This window comes from Nicotiana tabacum, chromosome 10 (genome assembly GCF_000715075.1).
Source record: "Nicotiana tabacum cultivar K326 chromosome 10, ASM71507v2, whole genome shotgun sequence".
Taxonomy (NCBI): Eukaryota; Viridiplantae; Streptophyta; class Magnoliopsida; order Solanales; family Solanaceae; genus Nicotiana; species Nicotiana tabacum.
The window spans coordinates 70,755,927-70,776,372 of NC_134089.1; the positions used below are offsets into that span (position 1 = coordinate 70,755,927).

A 20,446-nucleotide genomic window follows, 5' to 3' on the forward strand; every position below is an offset into this window, starting at 1 on the left:
TGTTTAATAGTACATATGGTGAATCCTCAATTTGGTACGTGGTTTCCTTTTTGATTCGGCTTCATATTTGTTAATCATATAGGTTCTTGTTATTTGAGTTATTAATTTGATACTGATATGGTGGGATCGGGTTACACGCCGCAACATGTGAAATAAGAGTGGATTGATATGGTGAAATAAGGGTGAATTTATACTAATATGGTGGGATCGGGTTGCGCGCTGCAACAAGTGAAATAAGAGTAAATTGATACGGTAAAATAAGGGTGAATTTTGATTTTGATTCTGATTATATGGTAGGATCGGGTTGCGCGTCGTAACATATATAAATTTTTTACTATTGTTGATATTATTATGGTGGGATCGGGTTGCGCTCCGCAACAGGCTATGTGTTTCAATTTCCTTACTGTGTTGGTTTTTGGTATTTTCGTACGAGACTCTAAGGGTTGGTAATTCTGACCTTCACTGGGTTTTTTTTAGGATTGAGCTATTTTGTTCAGTTAACTTACTTATTTCATTCCTTATTTTCCTTTCATGCCTTTATTTTAAATTGTGTACAGGTTATAGTGTAAGTGACCCGCCTTAGCCTCGTCACTACCTCGGCGAGGTTAGTCTCGGCACTTATAGAGTACATGGGGTCGGTTGTACCCATGCTACACTCTACACTTCTTATGCAGATTTTGTAGTCGGTTTCAGCGACGGTCATTAGCATGCTCGGGCTAGCTATCAGTGTGGAGACTTGAGGTACAGCTGCTCGGCGTTTGCATCCCTTAAAGTCCCTTTCTTATTATTTTAGCTATATACTTTCTCTCAGACAACTCTGTGTTTTATTCAGACCTTTTATCTTTAGTATTCTAGTAGCTCATGCACTTGTGACACCAGATTCGGATTGTATTAGAGATTTTGGTTGTTACATTTTCCGCTCTTTACTTCAGAATTTATTTCAACTATTTCGGTTCTTTATTGTTATATAATTTGAATTGTTAACAATGAGCAAATACTCTAATATTAGCTTGCCTGGCGAGAGAAATGTGAGGCACCATCACAGCCCCGAAGTTGGGGAACGTTCCGGGTCGTGACACCCTCTCCATTAGTGATAAGTAAAATGTTGGAAGACAAGCTAGATCAGGTAGTAGAACTAAAAGATGCTCGTTTTCCCCTTTCAGTGCAAGCCTATCCGCCACTATATTGATTACCCTGAACATGTGCTTGATCTCCTGCATTTCTATTGGCTTCAATAATGACATGCAATCGTTAACAAGAGAAGAGAAGTCACATATATTGAGTCAGAGTTGTTGATCATTTCGATAACCTCTGTGCAGTTGTAATGACCGAAAATATTTTTTCATACTTATTGCGAGATTAAAGAATTATTTTTTTTAGTTATTGATGAGCCATATATAAGTTAACGAAAGAGGATTTATTGTAATATACTTACTCTGTTCACTTTTACCTATCCATTCTTGACTTTGCACATCACTTAAGAAATAATAAATAAAGTGCATAATTTACAATGATACCCATATTAATTGGTGTATAGATTTAATGAATTTTGAAAATGATTTGGAATGAGTAATTAATGATAAGAGCAAAAAAGGAAAAATAAATTATTTTTCTCGCAAAAGTGGACAAATAAAAATAAAAATCTATTTTTTAGAATAGTGGACAAGTAAAAGTGAACGGATGGAGTATAAAATAGGATAATAGTTAATTTGCTAGTGGACCATTCAAAGTTGTTTAATCGTGGGCTTTAAGACAATAAAAGAATTGGGCTGTGAGACATCCCCAGTCCCAATTACTGCCCACGTTTAAGAGAGTATTAGTTAAACTAATCTTATTCTAGCAGTGAAGAGAAGCAGCAAAATAGATCAAGAGCATTGGGAATATTGAAGGCACGTCAGAAAGCTTTTACTGTGAAGATCTTTTACAACTTTATAGGAGTCCAGGTATGAATATTAACTTTAACATGCACTTTGAATTTATTTTATCTAGAATAAAAGTGATGGCAAAATAAAGTGTATAAGCTAATTAATGATTAAAGTGGTAATTACAGAACCAAATATTATAGCAATAATTCGTAAACTGTAAAATTAGGTAGCGAGGAATTGCAAACTAAGAACTGGTTTATAAATGAGTTATTTGGACTTTACTATCTTAGAACACTGGTGGCTAAAGGATGATTAAGTGTTGTTGTTGGCGTAGCAAGGTTAGTATGTTATATTCCAGTGTAATATAATTAAGCTAATTTAACTTGAGAAATTAGGAGCAGTAGCAATTAATTGTCTTTAATTATGATAGAAAGAATCCAAGTAATTAAGTATATCTACTTATACGCTTCAGTAGTACAGTGAATTAATATGAGTAATATGGTTACCATGTATATGTTGACAATGATTAAGACAAGAATGTGGACAAATTAGTATAATAATAAATAAGTAATGACGAGAACAATGATTAAGAATTTAACCATTATATGAAAGTTATGAGATTATGCATGTTAGAAAGAAAACAATGGTATAAGTACGTGAAGTTCATCTGGGACGTTAGCATTGCAGCGTTACAGTGCCTCGTTTGGCATTTAATTGTGTACCAATTTTTTTATTAATTATATCGAGGGTTGACTTTGATTTTGATTTGTCATAAAATTATGAAAAAATTTCACCTACGCTAATTAGGATATGTCATTCAATATTTTGGATAGATTGAAGCCATTCCATTTGGTTGGTGTTCTAAATATTGCAAAGTTGAAAAACATCCCGCTAGCAAGGTAAGTGAGACTTTAAGCTTTGATTCTTGCTTTTCCTTTTCACTATTAGAAATTAGTCCTATGGCAATGGCTGAAAACCGTTGCAATAGAGCTACTGGAACGGTTTGCGGACCGTTTCACCAGGTCGCGTGGCAATAGATCTACTGCAACGGTTTGTGTAACCGTTGCTATATTACTATCTATTGCAACGGTTTTTCCTTCCTTCTATTACCACGGAATTTTTAGTCAATTGGAACGGGTTATAACCGTTGCAATATCTTTATGCAAAGGTTTATTAAATCTATTGCAATGCCAAAATTATGATATTGCAACGGTTTCGAATAACTATTGCATCGGTTTTGTCGAGACTAAAAGCTAGTATAACACCTACTGCAACGGCTCACCGCACCTATGGCAACGGCTCACACATGCTAGCCCGGGTGTAAATAAATAATTATGCATAATAAAATGTAATACACCAAAATTTATATACATTACAAAATAAAACTATTCATAAACAAAAGCATAATCCAAATTATCCAATTGATAATATCCATAAGAGCAAAATACAATTCAAAAGTTAGCATAAGTTTCAAAATGAATGAAATTAAAAGATTCCTAAAATATCTAAAACTTCAGCAACAATTGAAATCTTCTTAACAAGGTCTTCACTGTTTTTGTCTGTAACTTTATCATTTACTTCACCTACAAAAGATGACAAATAAGAGTATGAGATAACATTAAAGTCATGTTAAACATTTTGACAATGCTACATGATTTATCAGCTCATCAATACTCAACTTTTGTTACTTCATATAGACTAGTGATAAAAGCATAAGTATATAAATGATTTGATATAAGATTTTATCTTGTTTCCATTTTATTTATTATTCCTGATCCGGACCCCACGGAAAGAGGAATTCTATCCATTAAAGAAAGGAAAAAATCCAGGAAGTCACTAATCCTTTCTTTGATCGGCCTTCCCCAGACCAGAACTGAACCGAAGGTTAGGCCGACTACTTTAGTAGAGCAACACCTAAAAAAGTTGATTCATGGCTGCCATCGAGTACTGGGTACATCAACTTTCACAAATTTCACTAAGAAGGTACATATATACTTAATAACTACACAAATTTTCCATGTCAAGTTTAAAAAATCTTTTCCATAACCAAATTATGTTCTCTTTTTTTTCTCCTTATAGAAGAAGAATTGGTGTTGCTAGAAGTATATGCAAGTATAAAGGGGTTGCTAGGTAATTAAACCCATTGCACCTTGTCCAGTCGCCAATATTCCAATCCTTTACTACCTTTTCGTTCAAAAGAAACAAAAGTATCTTTGAATTGAATTAATTTCAGAAATCATCACAGTAAATATGGGAATCAGACGAGTTTAGAAACAAAGATCTGTACTTAGAGGTACTTATAATAAGTACTTTATTTCACTCCACATAATTTCTTTCAACTTCTGATCTAATCAAGATCATTAACAGAGAAGGAAAAATTTTAAACTTGGTAGTTATCTAGGAATAGATGAGTAGTAGTTGCTTCACATGAATTGTACATGAGAATAGACCATCAAATGTAAGAATGAAAATATCTTAATTTAGCAAAGAAATCAAATATAGTAACTTGCTGTGTAGAGTCAAATAGTTACCATAGTTATTATCACAAGTACTGGAAATTTTAACTTTCTACATCATGTGGTTTTTTCCCCCTTTTATTCATTTCCCCCCCCCCCCCCTTTTTTTTTTTGTATCTTAGATTAAAGTTCTGGTGTTTCTGTACAAATATAGCTTTCTCCAGTAATCCTTCTCACGAGAGAGATATTAAATATGTACGTATCATGGGTGTTTATAGTAGATAGAAAGTTATAAGAGGAAGAGAAGGAAGAGTAGAGTTGGTGTAGCATCTAAAATAAATACTGACCTTGTTTGTTACTACTAGTAGAAAGATGAACGATGAAATATTTGTTGAATAGCAGTTTGAGGTGCAGAGGTATCGATCTTCTCCCAATGAACGAGCAGCAAATATAGCTAGCATTTCAACCACGTTCGTAATTTCTTGTCACAAATTCTCTTTTTGTTTCTCTAGTTTTACTTGTAAATTTTATTGAATTCTTTGATGCATCATGTCTTTAATTTTCTCTATTTTTTTTATTCAACTTCTCCTGAGTAACATTTATAGAGGCCCAGAACCTCCAACTTTTCCTTTCAAAACTGTTTTCGTAACCCCCGCCTATACAATCTCATGCGTCCACGATGCTTGGATTCCATGACTGATTGATTTTCATCTTCACTTTCTTGAGTTGGTCCATCTTGGGATATTCCTCCATCTTGTGGTTGTATATTAAAGTACTAACAAATAATCAAATTGAAGATTTTATGCCAAGCCAAAACAGAAAAATAGCAACAATATTTTCAAATTAAAAACCATAGAAGAATCTCTAAAGTTATGCACATTAAAACCAAGTGTGAAATATTCAATTAAAACAACTATGACAGGTGTGTTAGCCATAAAATCAAAAGCATCATGACAAATCAATTCAACTGCCAGGGGTACAAAATTGCTCAAAATTGTATAACTGTTCCTACTTTCCATGTTATCATAATTATCTCGTTAGCTCTAAGCTGGACATGTCACATGACGTTGTTGGAAAAAAACGATTTTACAATTGAACTAACAAGCAAATATAACCATAAAAAATATACATGTCATGCAAAATACTAAAGTAACATGGCAATCTTTATAACTTTTGATGGATCAATTTGATACTGAATTACTTGTCTCTTAAAATTGTAAAATGAGGCTACAAGGCATTAACTATTAAAGCAGAATATTCTACTAGAATTAAGTCAACTAAGAAATGAGAAAAAAGAAAAACACAATGATGCTTTCAAACCCGCAAGACCAACTTCATCTATTACCAGGTAAGAGTTTGGAGCCATAGTTAGCTAAAAGTTAATAGGAAAGATTCATGTGAGAGTCATTCAATTAGTTTTTCTGTACAATTCTACCTCCTAAACCAAGAAAAACACAAAATAAGCATATGAAACTCATTCTTAACAGTAATCCAAAGACGACCAATGATAAAATACACCTACACTATGGTCTTAGATTTTTTTGTGCTTCTATAGATGATTTTACTGACTTTCTAAGATGATTCATAAGAAAGAGTTGATAATGGATGATTAGCAGCTACTAAAACCCACGAATAGCCTTCAAAAATGGACAGTCAATCAATTATAAAGATGCAATAAAGAAGAAAAAGAACCCTAACAGATCCCCAATTTTAAGAATAAAGAGCAAAAATGGAAGAATTTTAATATGAAAAATCCTAACATGTCCCTAATTTAGATTCAAAGCTTCAATAGAAATAAAAATGATGAACTCAACAAGAAATTAATAAGTGGAACAAGAAAGGGATGATTAATTCAAGAAGAAACCCCCAAATCTTAAATACATTACCACACATCTTAAATTAGGGATTTCAAATTTTTGCACCTTTAACCTGCAACAAGCAGTAGGTAGAATACACGAAATCTAAGATTGCTAAAACATCTATCCAAGAAAATACACTTACCGGCGTCACCCAATAGAATTTTACAGTTACGTACCGACAATGATGTACAGCTACCGGCAGCGAGATGCTATATACATACAGGTTTCCAAAGCTATTTGGCACAGATTGTGGTGATAATTTACGGCTACAACTACTGATCATGGCTTTGGGATGATTCTTCCATAGATCTCAAGAGAATACTAGAGTTTTTCGGAACAGACTTTGTTCCTTAGGTCTTTGAGTGCGTTGAAGTTATTTGGGGTTTTAGGAGTTTTACAGATGTTATAATTAAAATAAAAGATAAAAGATAAAAAATAAAATAATAGTGTTGGACAAGCTTAGTGAAATGGGGGAAAAAGAGGAGGGAGCAATACACCGACCCAGTATATACTTTTAGCCTAAAATCCGTCGCCAAAGATATGTCTATTGCAACGGTTACAAAATCGTTGCAAACATTGATGCTACAACAACGGTTCCTAGAAAAAGGCAACGGTTCTATATCTAAAGTGTCTCAAAAGCACTTAGACCCTTAGGCAACGGTTACATCAATGTAGTGAAAACCGTTGCAGAAAAAATCGTTGCAATAGGCCCAATTTCAAGTAGTGAAAACCCATTTTGAAAGTATGTTTTGTTTGCCCGGTCCATGTGTTTGGACGAGCATGTGCTTGGCAGAATTGGTGATCTTCGACCAGCCGCAAATATATATTATTTTGTGAAAAAGCTAAAATTATTTGATAAGTGATTTGTGTGAGGCATAGCCTCGTGCTATGGCGTTCGGGCATTAGAAATTTATTTCTTCGCTGCTGTAATATTTTTGGGGCATTGTGTATGCTGACGTGATATATTTGGAGCATGTTGTCGTGGACTAGTCGGGGTGTTTGGTTAATTTCCTTCACTATCGTTTATGACAAGTCCTTAGTATCGATTGTGATCAGATATATAATGTTGTTGTTGAATATATGTTTGAACCTTATGGGTAGTTATATGGTGAAATAATTTCTGTGCATATTATTTTTGTGCTCGTTGTGTGTTTGTATTTTCTAACACTTGTTCCAGGGGTATTTAAAGTAGCGGGTTGAGGATCTTACTGGGTTATATTTACATATAACTCACTCCTTACATGCATGTCCATGCAAATACTATTGATGAGGACGAGACTAGTGGTTGAAGAGTACGTGAGCGGATTCCATTGCTGAGATGAGCCGCCACATTACTCGAGGAGGCTATTTTTCAGCTTTTCCTATTTTATGTCTTTCATTTCTTTTGAGATTTACATGCCAGACAATAAAACTCACATAACTCTTTAGATGGTCTTAGTATGGAATTTTGGTTAGAGATTTATTGCTTGAGTGTTCACCAGATTTTACAAATAAATTATATTTTTTGTTGGATAATTATTTTGTATTTAGTGATTTTTAATGCATTTAGGCTTGTACGTATTTCTCTCAAGGCTTATATAAAGGTTAAGACTTATATAGAGGTTAAGAGTACATAAATTACTTCGCCTGGTGTATGGTGTTAGTTGTGTGTCAGTCACGTCCAGGGAATAGATTGGGATGTGACACCAGTCCATTTCAATTTCTATTGGATGGAGCCATTGGGCGTCTGCCCCTATGAGTCCCTTGTAGAAAGTCCACTGTTCTGCATGGATACGATTGTTTGTGCTAAACTTCCATAATAGCCAAGAAACATAACCACCCTTGTAATTTTTTATTACTCCTATTCCCCCAACGCTCACAAATACTAATTAAACGTCATTTGAATTTTAACCAGTGCTAGATAACTGATATCATGCACAAGTTTGTACCTATATGGCTATATTGTGACTCACAAGTTTATTTTGGACAAGTTGGGTGTAGCGAACCACCCTCCAACTTGAAGGGGGTGTTGGAGTTATATTTAGGCCACTTGACTATTCTGTATGTAGCTAATTATTCGTATTGCCTAATCTCCTTTTATTTTTAACTATTTAAAATTTAACACCCGCGCGATATTCGGTCAACATTAAAAAATATTAATTAAATTAAATTGTGATCGGACTTGTTTGAACAAATTAGATTGTATTACTTTAATAAATTTCAGTTGTCATCTTATTTGTCAATGTAATAGAAGATACATATTTTATTACTCTTGAAATATTTTTTTTTATTTTAAATTTTATCCTATTGTTCTCAATAATATTATCTGAAATTTAATGAATAAAATTTCTATTAAATTAATGAAACTTATATAGGCATTTAATTATTAACTAAATAACTAATATGCTATGTGGCTTTTTTCTAGACTGCCACTTGGCTTAAGGAGATGGATTTTTCGTTTTTTTTTAATAATATATAGATTTATTATTTTATAGATATTTAAATTCAAAAAATAATAACTAATAATAAATTATTAATTAAATAACTAATTATTAATTATTTATGCCATGTGGCGTTTTTCTAAGTTGCCACTTGACTTGAGGAGATGACTTTTTCCTCTCCTTTTAACAATATATATAAATTGGTTAGACCTGAATGTATGTGGACTTGTATATAAATGATTAGTGGTTGCACTTTGGGACCAAGTTGCCTATTTTAGACAGAAACATCTCCCGTCTCTTTCTCGAACCTTCCCTCTTCTTCTTCGTTGAGTCTGTGATTATTTCATCAAATTCAACAGCACGTGAAGGAAGCATAAGATTGATTGAACATTAGAACCATAAAGAAATAGATTCGAGATAGTATATAACATTTTAACCCTTAGTATATTACTTCACGTTTCAATTTGTATGATATACTTTGCTTTTTAGCATGTTTCTAAAACGAATAATATTTTTGTATATTTAAAAATAATTTAACTTTAAGCTTTTCATTTTAACTTTAATATAATAATTTATAATCATACAACTATTTAAAACTTGCTGTAAATTACTACCAGTTTAAAATAATCCTTTCTTTCTCGAATTCGTGCCCAATCAAATTGCATTACATAAAATTAGAGGGAGGAATATATAACAGTTTCTCCAACTCGTAAATAGCTGGCATGTATTGCGGTACTACACTGTAAACTTCCACCTCAACGCCATTTCCCTTATTAGTATATCATAACATACTGCATGTCAGGTCATGTAATTATACTCATTTTATAAGGCTTTGTTTGACTGCTCACTAAATTTAAGAAAAAATAAGAATTGTTTTTATAATTCATGATATATTAATATTTTTATGGCTCTAACTTTATATCAGTAATAGTAAAATAAGAATTTAAATTAAATTATATTTAACTATAGAAAGTTCTTTTTTTTTTTTAGATAGACTAAAAGTAAGTGTACATGAAATAAGTCTGGGGGAAGTGTATCTCGAAAATAAATAGAATGGAGCAGCTAATTTGTTGAGTTTAATGAACACTAAACAATTCTCGATATTTTAAAAGGGTGATGCAATAATTTACATATATTAACAGTCAGCTTAATTTATCTCTTTTTCAAAATATAAAATCACGTGCATGTCATGTGACGTCATTATCCTGATAATGTTAAGGGAGGCTAAAACTGTACTCTCTCTGTTCCAGTTTATGTGAACCTATTTCCTTTTTGGTCCGTTCCAAAAAGAATGAACCCTTTCTAAATTTGGTAACAATTTAGCTTAAAGTTACAACTCTACACTTAATGAGAAGCTTTTATAACCACACAAATACTTTGGGTCCCATTTGGACTTGTTTAGGACCACAAATTCTAAAAATCTTCATTTTTTTCTTAAAATCCATATACAGTCAAATAAGTTCACGTAAATTGGAACGGAGGGAGTACCATTTCATCACATTCTAAGGTATACTCTGCTAAGGTCTAAAGTTAAGGGAGGTGAAACAGAGTTGGTGCCGAAGATAGGGGACAAAAGTCCATTTAATCTACTCCTTGCATTTTACAAAATTGAAAGAAAAGAGAACATCACTTGGGGTGTGTTTGGTATCAAGAAAAATATTTTCCATGAAAAATGTTTTTTTTAGAAAATATTTTCATGGAAAATGAGTGGTTCTATCACTTATTTTTCCTTGTTTGGTTGGTGAGTGGAAAACTTTTTCCGGAAAATATTTTATAGTGTTTGGTTAAAGAATAGTCGGATCGACGAGGATGTCACACACCGTATTGGGGTGGGGTGGATGAAGTGAAAGTTGGCATCTAGAGTCCCGTGTGATAATAGAGTGCTACCGATACTCAAAGGTAAGTTTTACAAAGCGGTGGTTAGACCGACCATGATGTATGGGCTGAGTGTTGGCCTGTTAAGAACTCACATATCCAGAAGATGAAAGTAGCAGAAATGAGGATGTTGAGGTGGATGTGCGGTCACACTAGGATGGATAAGATTAGGAATGAAGATATTCGGGAGAAGGTGGATGTGGCTCCCATTGATGACAAGATGCGAGAAGCGAGGCTTAGATGGTTCGGACACGTACTAAGGAGAAGCCCAGATGTTGCGGTAAGGAGGTGTGAACGACTGGTTTTGGAGGGCACGGGAAGAGGTAGAGGACGGCCTAATAAGTATTGGAGAGAGATGATCAAGCAGGACATGGCGAGACTTCAGATTTCCGATGACATGGCCATTGATAGGAAGCTACAGAGGTCGAGTATTAGGGTTGTAGGTTAGGATGTAATTGAGTCTTTCTTTACTTCGTACCTTTGTGAGGCTAGCCTGGTAGAGTTTTTATCGAAGTTAGTTAATGGCAATGTTGCATCTTACTACTCTTTTATTTTTCATAGTGTCGAGTCTATGTATCATCTATCGCTTTTGCTTTGCATCTACTTTCTCATTTTCATGATGTTATTTTTCCTATAGTTTCTACTAGTTATACTGATATTGTCTCTTTTCGTCTTCTTGAGCCGAGGGTCTTTCGGAAACAGCCTCTCTGCTGCATACACACTACCCTTCCCAGACCCCACTAGTGAGATTTTACTGGGTCATTTTTGTTGTTGTTGTTGCTTAGAGAGTAGAAAATATATTTTTGTGCTAATCTTCTCACCCCCTGCCCCCAAGTCCCCATGTTTCCTTCCTCCCCCCTAATTACCCAATGTTTTAGGACTCTATTTTCTTCAACTATTTAATTATTCTCCTAAAAATTCACACAAAACCAAAGGAACTAATGTGTTGCTTTACTTTTTTTACGCAAAACAACGTTGAAATTTATGCTCCATAACTATAAAGAAAATACTCTTTTTTTGGTTGAAAAAGAAAGTACTCTTTCTACAACATGAAAATAAAGTAATCATTTTATTGCAATAAAAGAAAATACATTTTCTACATCATGAAAAGAAAATACTCATTTTATTGAAATGAAAAAAATACTTTTGCTACATCATCAAAAGAAAGTATTTTTTTTTGTTAAAATGAAAAAAATACTTTTTTATATCATGAAAAGAAAATACTCATTTGTGAAAATGAAAAAAAAATCTATTTCTAACATTAAAAAAGTACTATTAATAATATTTTTATTTAGGGTGGCGGTGGAGTGTGATGGGGGTTGGGATGGGGTTGGTAGGTGGGGTGTGAGGGTGGGTTGGTGGGGCTGGGGAATAAGGTGGGAAGGTTAAAAAGAGTTTTGGAATATGTTTTCCCTTTTTCTTCGTAGGGAAAATATTTTTCTACAATTGGAGAAAAATGAGTTCATGAGGAAAATATTTTTCAAAATATTTAAGCCAACCAAACATAAAAAAATTGAAAAAGGTTTTCCTTCGTACCAAACACTCCCTTGATGCCGAAGTTTTCTAAGGTGAGTTTGCAAAACAATACTTGAAAAAGGAAGTTTGCATTTATACCGAACTGATCTACTTCTATTCATGAAATCCAAGAAAATAAATGTAAGAAGCGTTACAATTGCTACTTCCCACATTTTGCGGTGAAGATTGTCACAATTCTTATCCGTACTTATTCAGTACCTTACTCTCCTACTTACAACTCACTATTAGTACAATTATTATGGCAAAAACCAAAAAATTAATTAATGGAGGTTTTCCTTAGTTGAGAAGCTGGAGTAAACAGCACAGTTATGGCTCTCACCTCATTTTGTTTTGCTTGATGTCATTACTTCGGCAAACTCTTGGTTGTTTACGCCAATTTGACTTTATTAACCCACCTCCCCCTCCTCCTCCCCCCTTCCCCTTTTTTTATTCTCATCTAATTTTTTTTAAAATTTATTTTGAATTCTTTAGATTTTGGCTTTGCAGGAGAAAACATGATTCAATATTGAAAAATCAATATTTGCTGTTAAACCCTTTGAGAATCCTGCGTTGTACTTCTTGGGATTTAACTTTGGAATATATTATAATGAAAAGGAAAAGAGAAATAGTTATGTTCGATAATTCGGTTGTCACTTTGATTTGTTGGATATCAGTTCGACCAATTATTAGAGTTAAATTGGACTGATATGTGAGATTCAAATTACTTGAACACAAAAATTTATCAATGCAGGTTAAGGAAGCATGCATGCACATTGACGAAAGATGGTGATAGTAAGTTCAAGTACATAAATGACTTCTGATCGTAAAGATAGATTTTATGTTCTCTTACCTAGGGTAATTAATAACTACTACTAATTCAAGGTTTCAAGATTTAGCCACTTCATTCATTTAATTTTTTTGCCTCCGGAAACATAGATTTAAGATAGAAACTCTAACCTTTTGTAGATTTTCTATCTAAATAGTTCTGTATATGCTGCATTAGCTGCAATACAATTTCACATATAATTTTCTCTTGTATTCAGCATACAATTTCACAAAAATTCAATTTGCTAAAACGATTAATATTTGACACCGAATGTAGTTAAAAAATATTAGCTCTTATCCTTCTCACGAAAGACCAAAGACAAGACAAATACACATGTATAAATATGAAAAAAATTCAGTTTGCTAAAACGATTAATATTTGAGATCGAATGTAGTTAAAAAGAAAATACGCTCTTATCCTTCTCACGAAAGATAATAAGACAGATACACATATATAAAGATGAAACAAATTAAGTTTGCTAAAACAATTAATATTTGAGACCAAATATAGTTAAAAAGAAAATAAGCTCTTATCCTTCTCATGAAAGATCAAAGACAAGACACAAATACACATGTATAAAAATGAAACAAATTGAGTTTGCTAAAACGATTAATATTTGAGATTGAATGTAGTTAAAAAGAAAATAAGCTCTTATCCTTTTCACGAAAGATCAAAGACGAGACAGATACGCATGTATAAAGATGAAACAAATCCAATTTGCTAAAATGATTAATATTTGAGGCAGAAAAAGAAAAAACAAAACACACTTGTTCTTCACAAGAAAGATCAAAGACAAGACAAATACTCATGTGTAAATAAAATAAAATATTGAATCCCAACTCATCTCCTTAACTATATAAATTAAAGAGGTTGAGGTGGTTCCATTGTGCATTTTCATCCCAGCATCTTCTCTAGGCTCTTCTTTATTATCCTTTATACCAACTCAGCCAGTTCCAAATCTTCCATTTTAATGGAGATTGATTCAACAAACCATGAAAAAGCTGGTATCTTCACCAGCTGGTGGAGCCAGCTCAAGGGATTTCCCAGGAAGTTAAAGGACAAAGCTAGGAACATTGCTAAAAACACAAAGAAGATTGGGAAAGATGATCCTAGAAAAATTTGGCATGCAGCTAAGGTGGGACTAGCTCTTACTTTAGTCTCATTTTTCTACTATAACGGGCCGCTTTATCATAGCTTTGAACAACCAGTAATGTGGGCTGTCCTGACTGTGGTGGTTGTTTTTGAATTCACTACTGGTAATTTATTTAATTTTTTCCCTAAACACATTGCTAGTTTTGGTCTAATTTATCATCCAATTTGTTGATATCATTTTGTTTTCTTCTCTTTCTCGAGAGAATTAATAGACATATTAATTGATGTTTATTTTAAAATTCAGGTGCAACCATATCAAAGAGCATAAACAGAGGTACTGCTACGGCACTGGCTGGTGTATTTGGTGTTGGAGCTAAATATTTAGCTGGCCTCTTGGGAAATGAAGGGCCGGATCCTATAGTTCTTGGGGTTTTGGTCTTCATTGTAGGTAAGAAATACAAGCATAATAGTATAACCTATTTCTCAAAATTAACAAAATGGACACAAATCATTAAATTGTTCCACATAATGAAATTAATTAAAGACTCCGCTTGTTCATTTATTCACATCAAATGTTCAACCCATTTCACCATGCAGGCTCTGTAGGTACATATACAAGGTTTTACCCCCAAATTAAGAGGAGGTATGACTATGGAACCATGATCTTTGTGTTGACCTTTAGCTTGGTCGCAGTCTCAAGTTACCGCTCCGAGGATATTTTGACCGTTGCTTGTGAGCGGTTAGCGACCATTCTGATTGGCGTCGCCACCGTCATGACCATTTCCATGGTTATTCGTCCAGTTTGGGCCGGGGATGATCTTCATAAGCTTGTTTGTACCAATCTTGAAAAGCTAGCAAGTTTTTTAGATGGTCAGTGGATATATATATTCCTGTTTTATTATTTTAATTAACCTTCCGTCATTACAATTTTTATGAAAAGTTAAACTTAATTCTCTCCTTAATTTGCAGGTTTTGGAAGTGAGTATTTTCACATTTATGAGATTGAAGGGAATGGTGGAGGTACCAAGAGCAATGAAAAGGGCTTTCTTGAAGCCTTCATTAGTGTTATTGGTTCTAAGGCCACTGAAGAATCTTTAGTGAGTAAAACAAATTAATATCCTCACTAGTTAGACTTTTTCATTCTCAAGTTCCATCAATCTTCAGAGAGGCAAAAAGAGGTTATTTATTTATGTTTGACTTGTTTTGAGGAGGACCAAGGTGACAAAGGAAAAGCAAGCATTAATTTATTCTTGCCCTTTTAATCCCGCCCTTTCTTTACCAATTTAGGTATAGCATGAGAGCCAATTCATATTTACTGATATTTGAGTACTAATTATTAAAATGAAAAACGATTCAGGCAAATTTTGCATGGTGGGAGCCCCCTCACGGATCTTTCAGGATTAGTCATCCATGGAAACAATACTTGAAGATTGGTAGTCTTGCCAGAGAATGTGCTTGCCATCTTGTAGGTCTTACTGGCCGCTTAAATTCTAAATCTCAGGTAGATATAAGTTGAACACTCTTTCTTAAAGACCTACTTCTCCCTCCCCTTTCCGCGTGTCATGCATTGAAGGGTGCAACACGCCTGCGCGTGTGGATTACAGGTAACAGTTAAACGAATATTAAAAAGTTAACAGTATCCGACAAAATTAAGGAATGAATGTAATTAATATGTCGGTTTTTTTATTGTATTTTATACATAAAATGAAGCGCGGATAATAAAAACAATTCTTTCCAAAAAAAAAACATAAAAGCTCTTAAATAACACTAAAGTGCACATATATTAGTTGTGACGACATATATGCATAAATGGTGAAATGAAATCCTTGACTGGCAGGGAACCTTTTTAGCTTAATATCACTCTGTCCTTTAAAAAGGAATGATATTTTTTTATATTTAATAATGATAATTTAATTTTAAGCTTCCTTTTTGTCCTTAAAGAAATATTTGATAGCCATAAAAATATTTATGGCATGTTTAGCCGACAACAATTTCACATATTTTTTCTTTCTTTTAAATTGTATGCTCAGTTAAACAAATGTCACATAACTGAGGGAGTGCTGTAAGTTTGAATCTCTCAATAAACAAAATGGATTTGCAATAGTCCATCCCCATTTATATACACCAATTTAAATCTGTACAATCTTATTAATTAGTTATCAAAATTTTAAACTTTAACATTATTTATTAATTTCTCTTCCAAACACTAATATGATATTTAAGTCATACTATTAACATATAAACTCAATATCCAACCATATATCATCGTGTAAAATAGGACTAATTAACTTTATATAATAATTGGTATTTTTTTTTTGGGCAACTTGCTGATATTAACTAATATTTCCAGGTACCAACGGAATTCGACAGGAGAACAGAAGAAGTATGCAAAAGAATGATCACGGAATCTAGCAAAGTCTTAAAGGAACTTGCGTTGTCCATTAAAACCATGACGCAACCTTCTTCTTCCTTCATGGAGGAAACCCACATGCGTAACGCAAAAAGTTCCATTGATGACCTTAAAAAGACACTCGGTACATCCAAAACTTTCTTCCAAAATGACGAATCAAACGTCATGGACTTGGTCCCAGCTGCATCTGTTCTGTCCACACTCATTGACGTCACCAAATGTGTCCACGAAATCTCCAAAGCTGTTGAGGAGCTTTCAGTCAAAGCAGATTTCAAGAAGAAGAAAGATTCGCCTTCTTCTTCTTCTTCTTCACCGCCCCCGCCTTGGTCCCAGTTGCTGCACCGTGGAATTGTGAATCCTGTCATGGAGGATGACGTCGAGAGTGGTGATTTCATTGTGATTGAGATAGGTGAAAACATTGAATCAGCAGAGAAAGTGGAAATAGAGGAGGCGAATCCAGCCAATAATTCGCTAGCTGCAAAGAAAGAAGAATCTGTTGTTTGTGAGATACATGTGGTGGAGGAGGTGAAAACGGAAGAGAAGAAAAGAGAATCTGTTATTATTGGGGTACGTGAAAGCAGTGCAGCAACAACAGTGGAGGAGTTGAAAATGGCACAAAAAATTATGAACTTCGCCGATATTACAAAGCTTTATGACAGCACACAATTTTTCGAACCAGTTGAAATTGGGGTACGTGGAAGCACGGCATTGGTGATTACGACAGTGATGGAGGATGGCATAGGAGGAGGTGAATCCATCCCATGGAGAAAAGGATCGTCGGAAATAGACAATTGTAAATAGTAGCAAATTGCAGTGTAAAAATTAGACAAAGGACATAAGAGAGTGAAATTTGTTCCGGTAGTTTTATTTCACCCCTAGTGATAAATGATAATAAGAGCAAGTAAAGTGACGAAGCAGGATGGAGAGTGTTAAACCGTAACTTTCCTTTCAATATTTTGTATATGTAATACAAGTTATTTTGTGCGTTTAAATTCTCTTCTTTTCTCTCCTTTTCCTTTTTTCTGTTTTAGGATGCTAAAGTTTTCTATGCTAGTTTTTTCATATACACAAAAATAAATGAAACGGGGACTTGAAATATATGCTAACAATTAAATAAAAGGGGAAACGTAAGTTCTTAATCCTGACTAAATTTTATTACAGCGGAAATATTTTAACTAAAGAAAACAAGGTAAAAGCATAATTAAGTTGCAAACAACAATGTTTAATAAAATTTCCAATATATAGGCATAGAGATTGTTTGTCACACCTCAAAATGAATTGCAATATGGTCGCCACCCAGTGCCTACCAACTTGCACCGAGTGAACCGTAATGATATTGTACATACTTAAATCACCCTCGCGTGATCCAATATAACTAATTAATAATAAGTAATTAAAGTGAAATAAATATAAATAATTTTAAGTGAGCCATAATTATAAATGTCACTAGTAAATCCTTTGAAGTAGACATAACCCAAAGTAATACAAGTCTACAAATGGAATCTTTATGACGTTACGAGTGAATACAGAGTTATAGGTCTAGCTAGCGCTATACAAAAGAAACGAAATACAGCAACATGGTTCCCAAAATCTCAAAATGAGTCACCAAGTGTGTGAAGGGTGCAGGAATCCTAACTCGCGCGCGGGCTATGATACAATGCTAAACCTAATATCATAACACTGTATATGGTTAGAATAAGGTTTGCCCGATTTTGCCATTTAATCGAGATCAGGTCAGAACACGAAGATAAAGTATCAAGCTCGAGAATCGAGGTACTCGTCGAGATCAAGGCCAATAGTGATCATAACTATATATGATCGACTTTGAACGAAGCACAATAACGGAAAGGCGAGATATCCGTAACCGGTCGAAGATCTCAGCGGAAATCCCGGAACAGATCAAATCAAGGGCGGTTGTTTAGGCTAATCATGGAATTTATTTCTATAATTAGAGTTATATCATAATTAGGATTCCTCTACTATATAAAGAGGAGTCCCCATCATTTGTAGTCACCTTATATTCACGAATATCAAAGCAATATAAAATTTCCTAGCTTACCTTTTTGTTCATCAGCTTGTGATATCCTTTACTATTCTGGCATTAATTTGTTCGAAGGAATACGAGCTCGAGAGCTTAATTATGTTGCATAGCCGGTTTGCTTTATTTTTATTGTCAATTCCCATTGTTCATCTTTATATTTATCCATTAGTATTAGGTGAATCACACGTATCCTTGAAATCATATTATAAGTTTAATTGTTATCCAATTTTTAGGATAACCAGGTTGGCGCCTACCGTGGGGCTAAGGATAATAGTGATTGCCTAGTATTAATCCTCATAACACACATTGCTTTTACACTTGTTCTTGTAAGTGTCTTTGGTTTCAGGAATATAATCAACATGTCAAACTCTCAAGCAGTGCCCACTCACACAGACACCGACCTTGGTCTTCATGGCGAGAACGAGCACATAGTCGCCTCGGGAAACAGAGTACCTACAATCAATCCCGATGGACCACAGGCCGTAGATCCAGTCTATGTCAATTCTCGCATTGCAATTCATAGAACTTTATGTGCCGATCCTGAAAATAGCATCCGCAGAGACGCCCGGGCAGCCGATCAGAATGCACAAAGTGGTGAAGAAGCCGGGATTAGACTTCGAATGATATTTGAAATGTTGCAGACTCAGCAAGATGCGATAACACAGCTCCAAAATCAGAATCGAGCGCCAAGCATAATCGAACTCGATGCATCACACGAAGTTATTCAAAGGGTCAAGCCTATACCGAAAAAATCAAACGATAGTGGATCGAGAACTGACTCCACCATCATGAAAATGCTCGAGGAGCTAACTATATGGATCAAATCCGGAGAAAAGAAAATTGAGGCTAACGATAGAAATGTAGAAACATATAACTCACGGGTTGATCAAATATTGGGGGCACCCCCGATTTTTAAGGATTTGGATTCGAAGAAGTTCGTGCGGAAGCCTTTCCCACTGAGTGCGGCTCCGAAGCCCATTTCCAAGAAATTTTGCATGCCAGAAATTCCTACGTACAATGGCACCACTAATCCTAATGAGCATGTCACTTCTTATACATGCACAATAGAATGAAATGAATTAGAAGATGATGAAATTGAATCTGTTCTGTTGAAAAAACTTGGAGAAACTTTATCGAAGGGGGCACTGATATAGTACCATAATTTGCCGCCAAATTCCATCGATTCTTTCGTTATGCTTGTTGATTCGTTCGTAAAGGCATACGCCGGAGCAATAAAGGTCGCAACTAGAAAATTGGACCTCTTCAAAGTTAGACAAAAGGACAACAAAATGCTGAGTGAATTCGTATCTCGGTTCCAGAAGGAACACATGGACCTACCCCCAGTCACCGATGATTGGGCTGTTCAAGCCTTCACTCAAGGTTTGAACGAGCGAAGTTTGATAGCATCGCGATAACTAAAGTAAAATTTGATTGAACATCCATATGTGACTTGGGACAATGTGCATAATCTGTACCAATCAAAGATCAGAGTTGAGGACGATCAGCTAGGAGCCCCTTCCGGTTTTGTTTACCCAAATAGATCCAAAAGGCAGGATTCAAAGAGACATCGACAGAGAGCCCTGATCAAATAGAGATCGATACCAACCATACATCGTAGATCGTAGAAATAGTGGACCAGGACGTAATCCCGTTCGGAATGATCTAAGGAATGATCGAGGACAAAATTCTCAAGGGCTTATGAGTAAGAGTGGCTTCGATAAACATGTCGAGCCCAAGGAAGCGCCACAGTTATCAGAATACAATTTTAGCATCGATGCATTGGATATTATATCAACCATTAGATGGATCAACGATACTAGATGGCCCAGACCCCTACAGTCCAACCCGGCTCAAAGAAACCCTAATCAAATATGCAAATACCATGGAATCCACTATTATAAAACAGTAGACTATAGGCAATTAAGGGAGGAGGTAGCTCATTTATTCAACGAAGATCATCTTCGAGAGTTCTTGAGTGACCGAGATAAAATTCATTTCAGAGACAGGGATGCAAATAGGAAAAACGAGCAGGAGGAATCGCAACACGTGATTCATATGATCGTTGGTGGGGTCGATATTCCTCAAGG

The 20,446-nt window shown here is 34.6% G+C and overlaps 1 protein-coding gene and 1 long non-coding RNA gene across 2 annotated transcripts; one reads left to right on the plus strand and one right to left on the minus strand.

The window, feature by feature from the left end:
• Positions 1–3,257: 3,257 nt before the first annotated feature.
• LOC107796195 (uncharacterized) lies at positions 3,258–6,749 on the minus strand. Its single transcript, XR_001650334.2, has 2 exons — positions 4,669–6,749; positions 3,258–3,448 (listed from the first exon to the last, which is right to left on the minus strand). It is a non-coding gene; the product is annotated as an uncharacterized LOC107796195 (long non-coding RNA).
• A 7,037-nt stretch (positions 6,750–13,786) lies between these two features.
• Positions 13,787–17,237, plus strand: LOC107796194 (aluminum-activated malate transporter 8-like). Its single transcript, XM_016618940.2, has 6 exons — positions 13,787–14,072; positions 14,213–14,356; positions 14,506–14,778; positions 14,878–15,005; positions 15,266–15,409; positions 16,259–17,237. The coding sequence occupies exons 1-6, from the start codon at positions 13,787–13,789 to the stop codon at positions 17,117–17,119; spliced, it is 1,836 nt and encodes a 611-aa protein (XP_016474426.1). The 3' UTR covers positions 17,120–17,237.
• Positions 17,238–20,446: the final 3,209 nt, after the last annotated feature.

Bases quoted from the DNA above. Each gene is read 5' to 3' on its own strand.
- LOC107796194 (XM_016618940.2), top strand. From the start codon at position 13,787: ATGGAGATTGATTCAACAAACCATGAAAAAGCTGGTATCTTCACCAGC. The intron at 14,357-14,505 runs GTAAGAAATACA...TTCACCATGCAG, and splicing joins GGTTTTGGTCTTCATTGTAG to GCTCTGTAGGTACATATACA. The intron at 14,779-14,877 runs GTCAGTGGATAT...CTTAATTTGCAG, and splicing joins GCTAGCAAGTTTTTTAGATG to GTTTTGGAAGTGAGTATTTT.